The sequence below is a fragment of the Sarcophilus harrisii genome, chromosome 6, assembly GCF_902635505.1.
Source record: "Sarcophilus harrisii chromosome 6, mSarHar1.11, whole genome shotgun sequence".
Lineage (NCBI taxonomy): Eukaryota > Metazoa > Chordata > Mammalia > Dasyuromorphia > Dasyuridae > Sarcophilus > Sarcophilus harrisii.
In genome coordinates this window covers 177,847,250-177,863,501 of record NC_045431.1, presented here as the reverse complement: position 1 = coordinate 177,863,501, position 16,252 = coordinate 177,847,250, and the positions used below count along the sequence as shown (strand labels likewise).

The 16,252-nt window shown below is 39.2% G+C and overlaps 1 protein-coding gene across 9 annotated transcripts in view; it reads left to right on the top strand.

Annotated features, from left to right (window-relative positions):
- The window catches only part of ZDHHC2 (zinc finger DHHC-type palmitoyltransferase 2), a 53,481-nt gene extending 40,499 nt beyond the window's left edge, over positions 1-12,982 (top strand). For 6 of the 9 annotated variants that reach the window (XM_031943882.1, XM_031943876.1, XM_031943873.1 and 3 more), the window contains 4 exons: positions 2,029-2,103; positions 4,002-4,123; positions 8,216-8,273; positions 10,306-12,982. In XM_031943882.1, coding sequence (XP_031799742.1) covers positions 2,029-2,103; positions 4,002-4,123; positions 8,216-8,256 — 238 coding nt within the window. In that variant the 3' untranslated portion in view covers positions 8,257-8,273; positions 10,306-12,982. The remainder of the gene's footprint in view (positions 1-2,028; positions 2,104-4,001; positions 4,124-8,215; positions 8,274-10,305) is intronic. The other 3 variants (XM_031943875.1, XM_031943877.1, XM_031943878.1) reach the window with 3 other exon arrangements.
- The last annotated feature ends 3,270 nt before the right edge of the window (positions 12,983-16,252 follow it).

The window sequence follows — 16,252 nt, the reverse complement described above, 5'->3', positions numbered from 1 at the left end:
AGTCTACCTGACTCAAGGGCCCTGTGTTCTATCCACTGTGGCACCAACCCGCTGTCAGTAAATATAAGAGATTGGGATTTTCCATGCCCCATACTCTATCCCCTCTACCATATGGCTTGGAGTGTCTCCCTTATCATTAATTTTTATGGTTATGACTTCTCCAATTTTTTTCTGTTGATAATCATCAAGATATATTGATGAAGGACTGATTTCTTCTATGGTAGCTTAACATTGTGATTGAGGACTCCACCTCTCTCCATGACTATGAGCAGGGGAGGAGTCTCCTTTGGGCAAGAGATGGAAAATATTTGAGTGCTCCTGGCAATGATGATTCAAAAGGGGCATGAACCATTCCTGCAGAGCAGTGCTAGGGAGGCCCTGCCCAAAGAGAACCTCCCTTGATCAACATTGGGATGGATGTTTTGTCTATTTAATTCCAGGATTTTAAAATATGGTTGTCCCAACTACAAAGAACAATCACTGAGAGGGGCCATTAAAGCCAAACCTGTTTAAGAAAGAGAACATTGAACTTGGGTTGGTCACAGAGCTAGAAGCTATGCTAAAAGGGCCAAGCCACCTGGTAGAAGGCTACATTATCTCTGGCTCCATAACTAAGTTTCCATACAGGTGGAGTGCGTTTCACCCATATAGATGCATTTCTAAACTGTTTTCATGCTGAGTATGGTGTTCCAGTGGAAGAAAAAAGCATTGATTCTGAAGTCAGAAGCTCTGGTTCTAATCCTACCTTGTCATTAACAGTCTGTATGACTTAAGGCAATTTACTTAACTTCAAAAAATGTTTGCTCTTCTGTAAAGTGAGAGGAATGGAATAACGGTTTGGGGGTCTCTCCTAGCTCTAGAGCTGTGAGCTCTAGAGTTTGGACAAATCTATTCATTTCCTCCTCTGTAACAGTCAAGAATAAAAATGGAAGAGGGACTTCACCTTGTTTGCCTCAGTTTCCTCATCTGTCAAATGAGCTGGAGATGGAAATGGTTAAGCCATTCCAGTATCTTTGCCAAGAAAACCCCAAATGGGGTCATGTCCAGTGGAACAACAACATTACTTAATACCTAAATGACTCCGGGCAAATCCCTCTGTTAATAATAATAGGAAAGAAACTATTCAATACCATAAAGAAGATAAAGTATGAGCTTTGGGGTTAGGAAGACTTGAATTTAAAGTATAATCTAACACTTAGTAGCTAGGTAACCCTGGTAGCTAGATGTTACACTGGGCCTCAAGTCCATCCTCAGGTACTTATTAGCTATATGACCCTAGGTAAGTCACCATATTTTATTTATCAGTTTCCTAAACTACAAAATTGGAATAATATTTGAGTATGATTCTGAGAAATAAGTGAGATATATTTGTTTAAAATAAAAAGTACTTAACATAGTGCCTAATACATAGTAGGTACTATATTAAATGCTAGCCATTGTTGTTATTATTAGTTATTAAATGACATGGATGGACAAGATAGTTTCTGACATTCTTTCCAGTTCTGGATCCAGGATCCAATAATATTATTTTATAATTTATTTCCTTGATAATTCTGGCTTCATTTTATGGAAGAGGTATGGACTTAAAAAAAAAAAGTGTCACATTTTAAAAATCCTGACCAAAAAAATTCTGACACTTCTTTCAAGGAGTTTCCTGCCAGATCAGAACATTCTCATTTTCATTCTCTCTGTGTCTCCCTCCCTCTCTCTCTCTCTCTCTCTCTCTCTCTGTGTGTGTGTGTGTGTGTGTGTGTGTGTGTGTTTTATTTTCCCATATGAGCTCTGTAAATAAATTAGATAAATCTGTATGGATGCTGCATTTGTTAAGTATTACTTTGCTCAAACAACCTATTGGGGGGAAGGGAGCATTATATTCCTTTCATTGAGAACTCTCTTGGATTCTGTGGGGCCTGAAGTCCCAGTACTGTATTGGCCACAGCAAATATTTTGGCAGAGCACCAAAAGTGTCAGGGGAGAGGGTATTGGGCAAAACCAACCAAGTCAAACTAGATGTCATTCTGTTATCAGCTGGAGCCAAAGAAACATGTGGAGCCCAATTCCTAGAATGGGGGTTTCCACCCTCCCTGTGCTTGCAGCAATCAGGTAGGCCACCTTGAAGTTGCTGCCTTGACTGTGGGTAGAAAAGGTTGGGAGCTACCTCCTTGCTATCTTAATATTGAAAGCAGATACTTTCCCTCTACAAAGCAAAAAACCTGGGGCTAGGGGCTGAATGGGAACTCCTGGGTCCTAGTCTCATGTAGTCTACTATCCAGTAATCAGCAGGTGCCTTTACCTTCTATTACTCAATAAGGAATCATGCCTGGGAGTACATCCCATTACCATTATTATTCCTATTGAGATTTATTAATTTATTTATTACTTACTTGGGAAGGCACTAGCATTAAGAGGGATTGGGTAGACTTGGGATGGAAATGCCAATCATATCCAGAGAGAGAACTATAGAGACTGAATGTGGATTGAAGCATAGTATTTTCACTTTTTATTTGTTGTTTTCCTTTTCGTGGTTTTTTCCCTTCTTTTGATTTGATTTTTCTTGTACAACACAACAAATATGGAAATGTGTTTTAAAGGATTGCACATATTTAACCTATATGAGATTGTTTGCTGTCTTGGGGAAGGGGAAGGTAAGGGATTAGAGAGAAAAATCTGGGACAGAAAGTCTTACAAAAATGAGTGTTGAAAACTATCTTTACATATAATGGGGAAAATAAAATACTATTAAAAAAAAAAAAGGGATTAGGAAAGCATTTTGACATGTTTAGGCCTCAGGGAGTTGGATCTAAAGACTGAGTCCATCAGAAACAGAGTCAGATTGCCTAATCCAAGGTCCTCAGCAGAGATCCTCTGCCAAAAAAAGGATGTTAAGCTAGGACCAAAGTGTCATTTTTCTTCTGAAGAGACACTGGTAAAAGGAGTCAGCCATACTTTGGGGGGGGGGGGGGGGAGAGGGGGGAGAGGCTTTTTGTGTTTTGTTTTTTAACTTCAGTTTTCAATTTATATAACATGACTGCTAAGGGAGGTAAGAGAAATGCAGTCTGATATTGGCTTCAAGGACCTTTCATTAAAAGGTAAAGGGAAATCTGATTTTTGAAATGCTATGTTTTTACCTTAATGTTATGGAGCTCAAGGTTCCTCTCTTTGAGAGTCTATGAGGTCTGTATCTTTCTATTTAATGAGATCCACTTGAACAACTACTGGGGGACCTGTTGAAAGTGAGATGCAACTATAAGCCAAACAATTTTTCTTGTCCATCAAAGACAATATGTTGTTGTATTTATTAAGGTCTGTGTGCCCCAGGGAAGCTGTAAACATGCTTTCAACAGTTTCCCCAGATCTGAGCAGCCTTCAAGGGAAGATGTAGAGGAAGACCTTCTCTGAGATCTTGTTTTTACTTCCCACTGAGTCAGTTCACCCTCTGTTCTTTTGAGCTAGGGATAAAATACATCTGCTCACATCTTACCCATATTTGAGGCTGCGAATTTAGCACACCTGTGAAGCATCCAAATCATTTGGCTGAGCTCCAGCCTCCAGTGATTCTCAAAGTATGGTCTAGACACAGGGGTCCTCAAACTACTGCCCGCGGGGCAGATGCAGCAGCTGAGGACGATTATCCCCCTCCCCCAGGGCTATGAAGTTTCTTTATTTAAAGGCCCACAAAACAAAGGTTTTGTTTTTACTATAGTCCGTCCCTCCAACAGTCTGAGGGACAGTGAACTGGCCCCCTATTTAAAAAGTTTGAGGACCCCTGGAGAGAATCCTGAGGATCTCTGAAACCGTTTTAGAGGGTCTACAAATTCAAAAATAGTTTTGATTTCCAATATGGTAAATGTCTATAAATATAATCCAGATAAACAAAAACTCTTTGGAGAGATCCTCAATAATTTTTAATAGGATAAAGATACTGAAAACAAAAGTTTGAGAACCACGGCTCTAGACAGGCCATTAATCGCCCTTTTCTCCTTCTTCTCACTAACATACAGCCTCGAAGGACACCAGTTTCCTTCAAAACCATTAAGAGAGTCCCAGAGTCACCTTCTTACTGACCCTCATTCTTGGGCAGATAGCAGCACAAATTCTGACAAGGGAAAAGTAGGTAAGAAAGGTAACCCTTTGTTCATTTGTTTTGAAAGATGGAAATTTGAACTTGATATGGTGCATGTCAAATATGATTCACTTTAGGAATGATATTAGGCTCATTTTGGGGTAATTGTATTTCTCCCTAGGTAGCTGCCAAGATTTATTGAAAACTGCTATTTGTGTGAGAGAGAGACTTGAAATGAATTGGTCTCTTGGACATATGTGTCAATGGAGCAGCATAAAACGGCTCTTGGGGCACTAGGGATGGCCAGTACCTTCCAGGATTTCTGATGGATCCATACTTAATTCTTGTTAAACATAATTTAGAATTACTTCCAATTCCAAAAAGTCACAATATAAAACTCTGTCCTTGGGGAAATAAGCTAGCATTTCTTTCTAACTTGAATCTAACTTGCACACTTTCCTTTTCAAATCACTAAGCAAAACCTTTTAATTCTCTAACCTTTCCTTCAGTGCTGTTCTAGAGGCTTCCTCTGAGCTCTATAATATTGGCTTGCTGACTCTGGTTAGCCTAACAGACTCTTCATTCCACTATTCCACTTCATCTCCCTCACCAGCCCTGTAAAATATTTAGGGGTTCCTATTATTTCTTAGTTCTCATTTGAAAACACTTGACACTTAAGGATAAGGAGAGAAACATGGCTGATACAGAACCACCCCTCATGTACATGTAGGTTAGATCATAGGGTTAGCTTGTTGAGATAGTATGAAAACATGAAGAAAAAATTAGGACATTGTCAAGGGCTGTCTGAGATAGAAAGCCTCTTTATTTTAATTAATCATTGTTATTCAAAAGAATTATATTTGAAACTTAACTTTTAAGCTCTTGTGAACATAGATTTAGAGATTTAACCATTCCAGCTTGAAAAACCTTGCTTTTCATAGATAATTTCAAAAATTATAAATGTATTATTCTATCTGTTCCTTCTTTCTAATTCTGAGGTGAGTTTTCTTCAAACATTTGTTTCTTGCCTGTGAACTTAATCTCCTGTGTGCAAAGAATTGTTATGTGGGTTAGAGATATTGATAATAACATAGTTCTTATTATCAAGTGTTCAGTGTTTAGTAAGTATGGAGAAGGGGTAGCATGGTGTGGGGGATAGACCACCAGCCCCAGAGCAAGAAGAACAAAATTTTGTTCAAGAGTCATCCTTTTCTCCATCATAATGAGTAATTAGGTGAAGGATTACAGGGACTCATTACCCCTTTGAACACATGGAAGAACAGTGGTAATGTAGTACACAGAGCTAATGGAAAACTTTTCTAATGAAAACCAGCAGCTCTGCTCTCTTCAAGCAGGCCAGCTTCTCTTGGACTAACAGGTTATGTTCCCAAAGGGGAAAATGTTATTTCTCCCCTCAGGGTCTAAGGATAACTATAAAGGTTTACTGAGAAGATACAGCAAAAAATAGGTCATTGCTAACACTACCTTCCTCCCAATCATTCCCCATCATATATCAGGTCCCTAGGGAGACTAGACTAAAAATTAAAGTAAAATAGGAGTGAGATACACATGGAGAGAGTATATATAGCCAAGAGATATCTCCTGATTCCTGCTCCCAGAAGTCCTTTTCTTCCTTCACAAAGTCCTCAATGGATTACTCCCAGATATACCTGAGCTCTGAGAATCAGTGCCTTTACAAAGTCAATAACTAGTACTTCTTTCCCTCACAAGGAATGACAATGACCAAGGTTGCTACCATCCTTGAGACACTGTCTTCCCATCACTTTCTGTAGATGCTTCTTTGATTGTTGGCCTAGACTATCATGTTGGTGATTCTGCTACTGACTCAAGTTACCAGAGGGACCCTTGATGGCTTTAACGAATATTCTAATCCCATGGGTCACCTGGACAATTATCTTATTGGTGTATTCCTCTACCTAATATTTGAAAAGATGAGACATAGAAGAGACAGGGGTTGGGGCTGAAAGGAAATAGGGCAGCAGATGATCTTCCCCCATCTCCATAGTCCTTCTTGCCTTGTTTTTTGTCAGGAGGGAAAATGACCAAGAAGGCCAAGGGAGGGACTTAACAATCCTTGCTATATGGGAACTCGGTTGTGACTTGGTACCTCCTGAGTCATCAGTCCTTTTGGCTCCTAAGCCAGCCAGAAGACCCCAGATCTTTATTGCCACAAAGCCAGAAAGTCGGCTCTCCAAACCTCCATGTGTTGGAATACAAGTGGGCAGGGAACAATAGCACATACCTGTAAAACCCACCAGAAAATGCATATTGGCTAAGGCTCTAAGGATTAGGCCCTTTTTGGCCAGTCTTCCCATTACAATAAACTGCCTTATTTTCTAAACTTGATGGTTGCAGCTAGGCAACTGTGTCAAACATGAAGAGATATAATAGCATTGTAAAGACCAAGAGCTTTGAAAGACTGAAAAACTTTGATCGAAGTTATTGTTGTGCCATAGTTCCCCTTTGATGTCCTGACCTAGTTTCCCCATTGCCTCAGGTTATATAACCTTTCCCTCTTAATATTTGATTTAGTTACTCTACCTCAGGTTATAACCATTCCCTCTTAATATTTGATAGGATAAAGGTTTTATATTTAGACTTTAGGCTATATTTATTCCCTCTTAATGTTTAATGGGATAAAGGTCTTTATCCATTTTGGACATCATTAGAATATCAGGAGCTTCTCCAGTACCTCCCATTAAATCATCCTAGGTGCTTCCCCCCCATTAGGTCATTCCCCACCCAGGTACCTCCCCTATTATATCATTGTTCTTGTTATCTGATATTCACTGCTGGATTCTTTGAGATGATAGTCTCGTCCAGCCCTGGGACCAATCATAGATCCATTTGGTGTCAGTAAATCTCTCCATTTAATAAACTATTAAATTGGTCTCTAATCTCTGTCTTGCTCAGTTTCTCCAGCATTACAGTTGTGACCAGTCATGTCCCCAGAGGACTGATGATGGAGAGGTGATAGACAAAATATGTAGCCTTAGACATGTACATACACACGTAACATACATATTTGCACATAATGCATATGTCTGTGTCTATTTGGACGGGGCTGATGTCAGAATTTGTTTTGCCCAATTCTGCTACTTCATTACTAGAGTTTTGTTTTTATTTTTCTTTCATTCAAATGGGAGGGAAAGAAATGAGATTTTTGTTCCTTGAAAAAGTTTCTATTTAATTAAAAAACAACCAAATATAAGAGATAACTAAGTAGCAACAAGGCAGCTAGAAGGATGATTGTGAAGATGAAAGTCATGAGATTAGTTGCAACCGAACAAGGTCTGAAATGAATGAGAAAGAAGTCACGCTACTAGGAGCAGGCAGTTTTTCCTCAGTCTCTCCTTTTTCAGGAGAAAATATACACCTGTACAATGCGTGTGAGTTTGTTCTGGACATGGGGAAGGGGAGGAAGCAAGTTAGATTTCATTATCTTTTCTACAAGAGAATAGGAAATGAAATCCAGTCAGTCCATCTGCAAGGCACTAGGAATACAAATATAAGTAGAAAGAAAAATAGTCCCTATTCATATGGAGCTTTTCAATGGGGGGAAGATAATACATAAAAGGATGTTTGGGAGAGATGCAAAATTAGGGGCAAAGAGCATGGTAGAAGAAGTCCAAGAGTGCAGTCTGGAGAGGAACGCCCTCCTTAAATGAAGGTTCTGGGAAATCATCCAATCAGAAGGAGAAGCCAAAGGGAAGGAGGATTGTTTAATGGGATTTTTATGTGTTGTCTATATTGTAATCCTAAATATGTATCGTGTAATCCTAAATATATATTCTTACCCACTGAACATGTGCATTTGAAACACTGCAAGCTGTTTGGGGGAAATACTAAATACTTCAAGAATTCTATGATTTTATAGATGTAGTCCAGAATCTGCTATAGTGATGAGCCAGCTCCTCAGACATGACTAGGTGGATCCCCAGCAGCCTCCTAGGTACAGGGAAGGGTCCACCACCTTGAGAATCACTGGCATAGCCTCCAGGGCCCAGGACCACAATACCCAACAGGGAAGTCTGACATTAGGAGAGGGATGTGGGAAACAAGAGGTGGATGGGACAACACTCTCAAGAAAAATAAGTTTTCCAAAATACTATTGTATCCTTTTCCTTCAAGGTATGAGCAATCCTGCGCTGACCATAGAAAATGAGACCTAGAGACTCTTCAAACAAAGGTAAGTTTTTATAAAAAACCAAAACTCTCCAGAAACTTAATAAGAAAAGGTATATGTCTGACATTGCATCATGTTCTGAAACACTTTTTCAACTTTTAGTTCCTGACATTTTACAGGGAGTCAGTCTTCTCTAATAACAAGGCAATCAATATTTGCCTGATTGCTACAATGTTATCTCCTATGTTCTATTATTGTTGTTTCCCATATTTTCTGTTCCCTACTGTATCAAACCACAACATAATCCCAATTTTGTTTCTTTCATTTACTTCTCTATTAGTACACAGCCTTCAGCTCCCTAATCTTGGTCAGAGTGTGTCCCTGTAACGTTAGCTTTCATCAAAATAAATTGGCTACTATTGACAGCATTGTTTCAAAAATCTATTGTTTTTGTAACAAAGTATAGTTTTAAAAAGTTTTATATACTTTTCAAACATCCAAATGAAAAATATACCATCTCTCTGAAATTATGATCTTTTTTTTCTTTTTTTTTAATAGCCTTTTATTTACAGGATATATACATGGGTAACTTTACAGCATTAACAATTGCCAAACCTCTTGTTCCAATCCTTCACCTCCTACCCCCCCACCCCCTCCCCCAAATGGCAGGATGACCAGCAGATGTTAAATATATTAAAATATAACTTAGATACACAATAAGTATACATGACCAAAACATTGTTTTGCTGTACAAAAAGAATCAGACTCTGAATTATTGTACAATTAGTTTGTGAAGGAAATCAAAAATGCAGGTGTGCATAAATATAGGGATTGGGAATTCAATGTAATGGTTTTTAGTCATCTCCCAGAGTTCTTTTTCTGGGTATAGCTAGTTCAGTTCATTACTGCTCCATTAGAAATGATTTGGTTGATCTCGTTGCTGAGGATGGCCTGATCCATCAGAACTGGTCATCATCTAGTATTGTTGTTGAAGTATATAATGATCTCCTGGTCCTGCTCATGAAATTATGATCTAATGACATAATATTTGTAAAAGAACTTAGTAGAATGTCCAGTAGAATAAATGCTATATAAATTTCTATTCCCTTCCTATCCTCTAAAATCCTTAGGTCTAAAAACTAAATAAAATTAGGGAGCGTGATCTAAAAAGCATCAACATGCCTTTTTCTTTATTCCCTTTTTACAGGATTTTATTGGAACTGTTTTTTAAAAAGGATATTTCTTAAGTAAACTGTTATATACCTAAATATATGTATGTGTGTGTGTGTGTGTGTGTGTGTGTGTGTATATGTACTTGTATTTGGCCACTGAAGGAGCAATTTTGGAGCTTGTTTGGGGGGAACTTTCTACCCTGTGGTCACAGATGATCAGGATAGTATTAGTGTCCAGACAAAATGGATCAACAGATGTGTTGCCTAGGAGAGAATGTTCAGACCTTTTTGTCTTCTAGTTGGTACTCTTTTAAGGTGAAGTTAAAAGGAGGTAGAGGGAAGACAGGCATCCATGTCTACATATAATGTTAATTGCATACAGTATTAGGTTCTGCTCTTTTATCTTTGATTATGGAAGCAAGTGATTTCTTTGCCCAGTAGCTACAATCCTATGTCCCAACAGGACCGATTCCCTTTGGGCCATTTGTTCTATAAACCCGTGTACAATGGCCACACCATAAAACCTGTTTCCTTAATTGTAACATCAGAGAATTGGATTTTGTTATTCAGTCATTTCTCAGTTTTTCCTATTCTTTGGGGTTTTCTTAGCAAAGCTACTGGAATAATCTGCTCTTTCCTCCTCCACCTCATTTTACAGATGAGAAAATTGAGACTAATGGGGTTAAATAGTTTGCTTAGGGTCATACAGCTAGTAAGTGTCTGAGGCCAGATTTAAGCTCAGGAAGATGAATTTCCTTGGCTCCAACCTAGTACTCCATCCTACTGTACCACCTAACTGCACCAATTCTAATTCTAGATCCTAGAATTCTGTGCCCTTGCTGGCACCCATTAAAGCCTCAATTATCCTTCTGCTAAACTTATTCCAGTGGTTCAACAAGATGGCTTTCTGTTTTCTGTTTCAGTTTGAGGTCACGGTGCTGTGATCATCAGAGGAAACTCTTCAACAAGGAAGGACATCCCACGAGTGACCTGTTTATTCCATTTACTCCTTGGGTAGACCTACTCAGACAGAAGAGCAGAGACGATTCCTTCTCTGCGCCATTGCTTGAAACATAACAGAACTGCAGAAATTTTTGTAAAATGTAAAGAATGTTTCAACTAACACAGATCCCTGCTGAATGCTAAGAAGTCAGTGGTAGGTTATGATCCAAGGGGGAAGAAAGCTTTTCCTTCCCTCCTTGTGAATCTTGGAGGACAGAATTCATAATGGAGTGAATTTTACCACCAGGGGTTCAGAGAGCACAAGTTATTATCTACCAAGCTAATTTGGTCAGTTGATTTTCAAATTCAAAACACTTTCATGCCAGGCCATCACTTGAAGTCAGAATCTCTCAAATCTGTCTTTTAGTATTTGCCTTAGGGAAGTAATATGTCACCCATGAAGCCTGAGGATCTGGGCTTCTCCTATTCTAGCTCAGCCTTTTGTTACCAAGTGTGACCCACTTATGGGCCTCTGGCTCCTTATCTGCAAACTGAGTCATCATCTATTCTAGCTGGAGTCTGAAGTCCTTTCAGACTCATAGTTGTGCTGGGTAGAGGGAACAGACCAGACCCACAGTGGAGTATCCTCAGATGGTGAGAAAAATACTTCCAATTTCTGAGAGAGCCCGATAAAGTAGAATCTCCCTCATTAGTTATTTCTATTCCATCTTCCAAAGGGCATGTCTGAATGGGGAGACCTGAGCTTATACTGTGGACAAAGACAACTAATGTCTGGAGCCATCATGATGTGTTCTTTGTCACATCAGCATGAGAATTAATTTCTCCCATTTTCAGTCTTCCTAAAATTGAGAGAAAACAGCACCATGATGTCATAAACTTCAAGAGGCCAGATGGAAGTCACCAATTGAACCTGTTTCTTAATTCCCTCTCACCTGTCTCTCCAGGTGGTACTGAACCCAGAAAAATGGTTGCACTTCCACCAGACTTTGTCTTGGGCCAAGAAAGGGTATTGACACCCTCTTCTGTCTTAGCAAAATGGTGGTGGTGAGGCAATCAATGTCTGTCCTCAAGCATGTTGCATAATGGGATTATGCAGAAAACCCTATTTCTGGTCCCAGACTGGGTTCAAAATAAACTGAAATGGTATTTGTATGAAGTAATGTGGAAATGTTCTGCCCCACCGAGAAACCCTTGTGCCTTTGTATGCACTAACTATAGCCAGAATATTAATTAGTGTGATCTATTTTGAGAGGTAAGCCCACAAATTTTATACAAGTGTTAGGATTTTACAATGATAGTTTTTATTGCACTGACCCCAGAAGTTTAGTGTAGGCAGCCTGTTAAAAGACCTAACGTCCAATTAACAAGGAAATGATGACATCCTGGAGTTCTCCCCGCATTTGCTTAGAGCAAGACACAAAGCCCTCCATAGAAAACCAGGCGAGGCTTGGGGAAAGTGAACTCCACAAAAGGCCCTTCTGGCTTTATTCCTGCTGAAGGAGAGAGCCTGATTCTTTATTCAAGCAGGGTGAGTTGAGAGAAGACATCAGAATCTCTCTCTTTTACCAAAGCCCATTTTGCAGCCTTGCCTCAAGGTCTAGAGGGAGAATTCTGGGGAGAGAGATAAGAATATTTTCTCTTCCATGTTCCTTTTGAGAAATAATGATGATTTTGATCTGATGTACCCAGATCATCTCTGGGAAACCTTTTCTCAGCAGATGTTACATCTTCATTTTTATTTTGGTGTAAAAGAGTTTTTGGTTGTTTTTTGTTTTTTTTTTTCCTACAATGAATTCCAGTTATAATTGAGATCTCACCCACTTAGCACTTGCTGTCTGTTACAGAGCTGAGTTCTGTAAGGGTCCCACACGGGTGGGTGTGATGGGTTGGGAATGCTGTATTGCAATGCCCACAAATGCATCTGTTTGCTCTGACAAGATTCAGTCGGGTGGTCACTCAGTGGCAGTTTTTGGAAGAATATGGTCCTTGTCAAAGGGGATGATTGCTTTCTCCCCACCTGACCCTTTTGCTGTCCTATTGGGTTTCTCAAGTATTTTACATAATTACTCAATGCAGTTTATCATCAACAGATACATTAATAAAAGGAGACTTTATCAAGTTGAGACAGTGTGAAATATTCATTCCAAAGGATGTAAACTTTGGTGCTCTTTTCTCATTTTTTCCTTTTAAAAGGAAGTGTTCTTGCGCTGGGTCTGGTCAAGTCATTTCTGTGATCTTGTGCCAATCCTTAACCTGGCCAGATGAGGAGGTCACCTGTAGACCTTCTTCCTTACCTCACCCCTGCCACTTGGTATGAAACACGCTGACTTGAAGCAGCAGCAGATGCTTCAGGTCTGGAAATACCTGCTGTCTCTCATCCTCTATTGTTGCTTTTGTTCTTCTGGATTTTAACAATCTCTTACTATAGGCTCTTAACAATGACACGAGCCATGGTGGTTTTTCTCTTCAAAAATATTATGCCAGCTTTTTGCTTTGTGTGTATGTTTTCTGCCTCCCCCAGCAGAATATCTGCTCCTTCAGAAATGCTGCAACCTTGACTAATGACAGAAGTAGCTGGGAGTGTCCACAGGAAATGTTGCCTTGTTGTACCATCAATAAAGTCTAACCAGACAGGTCTGCTCATTGTCTGACTCAAATGACCATTGCAATGTACTTTAAAATGGCTCTAAGAATATAATTTTCCTGATACTTAAGAAAAAAAAAATTCTTAAGCAATAATGGCAAGTCTGAGAGCAGACGAAGGGATAGTGGGAGAAACAGCAGTAGTGAGTTATGACAATCAGGTCATTTGGAGGAGGAAATAAAAATCATAAAATCAATTGAGTAATTCTAGAGAAAAAAATAGAAATAGTTTAAGTGTTGGGAATAAGACTGCAGAAACCTGAAGTTGCAGTGTGACCTTTCTCCTCTGGACAATGAGGGGCTGGATCTCAAGGAGCTCCTTCCAACTCAATCTTTGCTCCAGTGACCCACCTGTCAAAATGGCACCTGGGTGAGGAAGCAAGAGCTTTGGGTCATGTTTCAGTTATATCATTAGCTAGCTGGCTGTAATTGTCAGCTTCCTTCTCAGGAATATGGGGTGATACTGCCCAGAGCCAGCAGTCATAAAGCCAAATCCATACCCAGAAATGGGTTGTTCATTCAACATTTCCTTAGAGGCTTCTCATGACGGGAAGGGCAGAGATAGACTCATTACTTTCAGAAAAAGCCCACTTCATTTTTTGAATAGTTCCTTATTAGAACATTTATTCTGACATCATACTTTTTTTTTTTTAATCTTTATTCTGAAGACGTTTTTAGTAGAAAAAATATATATGTAGAAAATAAGCATGTATATATAACATAGAGAATAATGATAAAAGTGGTTAAACACAAGGTAGTTAAAGAAGATACTAGTAGTTGAGAGGATTTTTTTTTCTTACAATGAATTCCAGTTATAATTGAGATTTCACCCATTTAGCACTTGCTGTCTGTTACCGAGCTGAATTCTGTAAGGTTACCACACGGGTGGGTGTGATGGGTTGGGAATGCTGTATTGCAATGCCCATTTGCTCTGACAAGATTCAGTTGGGTGGTCACTCAGTGGCAGTTTTTGGAAGAATATGGTCCTGGACAAAGGGGATGATTGCTTTCTCCCCACCTGACCCTTTTGCTGTCCTATTGGGTTTCTCAAGTATTCTGCATAACTACTCAATGCAATTTATCATCAACAGATACATTAATAAAAGGAGACTTTATCAAGTTGAGACAATATGAAATATTCATTCCATTTTGGAATGTAATGCTTCATGTAAAAGGTGGGTATCTACAACAAGCAAAACCAGGAATATATTATCCACAATAACAGCAATAATGTGCAATAATCAGCTATGAAAGGCTCGGTTGTTCTCAGTAGTTCAGTGATCCAAAGCAATCCCAATAGACTTAGGACAGAAAATATCATCTGCATCCAGAAAAAGAACTATGGAGATTGAATGAAAATCAACACATGCTATGTTCACTTCTTTTTCTGTTTGGTTTTTTCCTCTCCCATGGTTTTTTCCTTTTGTTCTGTTTTTTCTCTCTCAACATTACTCATAAAACAATGTGTACTGAAAATAAATTAATTTAAAAAAGAAAGTATATTGACACATCCCTTAATCCTAAAGCCTTTTTGATGAGATTATCTCCAATTTGCACAATTATATCTCATTTGTTGTAACATAGCTTCTTTTAAAATTAAAAATTTTACTTTTTTTTTTCTGGTTGTACATTAATTTTTTTAAGTATATATTTCTTTATGCATCTTGGGCTGACATCAAACTTAACTTTGCCTCAAATGTGCTTGTCATATTGTGCTTATCAGTTCAGTCATTTTTCAGTCATGTTCAATATTCCCCTGATCCCTTGGAAATTTTCTTGGAAAAGATACTAGAATGATTTGCCATTTCTTCCTCCAGATCAGTTGACAGATGAGGACTGAGGCAAACAGTAAAGTAATTTGCTCTAGGATCACACAGCTAGTAAATGTCTGATGCCATATTTGGACTCCGGTCTTAACTCTTTAAGTATAGTGCTCTATCTACTGTACCACCTCACTGCCCTGTCAGACTTAAAGCAAACTATAAAAGCGTTATTTGTTAGTAATAAGCAAAATCATTGTTGAGATGGTTCCATCTTGTGTAACAAAGTACCAGACCCCTTCACAAACTCTGAAGCAGCCTTAGCTCTGCTCTTTGTACAGATTTTTAAAGCTGCCCCACCTCCCCTTAATTTGGGAGAGAAAACCCTGGAATGAGTGGTAGCCATTAGTTCAGATCTTACAAAGACTCCACCTGTTATGCACAGACTAGAAAAGACCCAACCAAGGTTGCACACTGGTTTGCACTGAGTTTTAGCCTCAGTAGTTTGATTATGTAACTTGTCTGTGGAACGGTTCTATATTTGTAGAAAACCAAAACCATCCCTGCCCTAGCTAGGTACCTGACTACAAGATACAGGAGACTAAAATTCGCTGGTGATGTAGACGGCATATGTGAATCTTCCCTTGGTGGTTGATAAGCAACTTTCCCTATGTTTCTTCTCCCCCTTAAAAGGCAGTGTGCTGATTTATATGCAGCCTGGGCATAGAGGATGGACTGAAGTAAGGAAAATTCAGTCGTGGGGGCTGGTTTCCAAGGAGTCTCCTGGGAGACAGCACTGGAACTAAAGTCTTTCCACAACTGGGCTCACAGTATCTGAAGACCAAGGAAAGGACTGGAGCCACTTTTTAAATCAAATTCCCCTAAAATGTGAGTGAAGGCCCAAGAGCAGCCCAGTAAGATGCCCAGGAAGAGTGCCAGACTGTGGTGCCCTGGACAGTCAGGGGTGAGAGCAGGCAGCCTCATGATTGTCTGCCAGCAATTATGTCTGATAGAAACCGTCTTGGGATTTGCTCACTGGCAGGAGGAAGGAATGGTGATTTGTAGAGCTTTCAGTCAGCATTCCCAGGCAAGCACCCAGGCTTGTGGTTTGGATCATGTCTGGGTCTTAGAAACAGCACTTGGCATTTTGGCACTGTTAATGTGCAAGGTTTAAGAGGGATAACCTGCTTATTTCATAAATCCATCTTCTGTAGTACCTTTTTATGCTATAGCTTTTTTTTTTCTGAGCAGTAAATGGAAAGCAATTCTCCATGTCTTAGATGCATCTTGGAGGACATGTGGGAATGAGAAAAAAGTTAAAATGATTTAGTATTGTTACAACATTCCAAAATTATAAGTTGTGCAAAGCACTTTAAGGTAGCTTTTCATCAGGTATGATATCCTCAAAGGAAGAACTCTGGCTCTGGAGATATGCTCTGGAGCCAGAGGTAATGGGTTCAAATCTTGTGTTTGCTCCTTATTACTTGGAGGACTATAAGCAAAT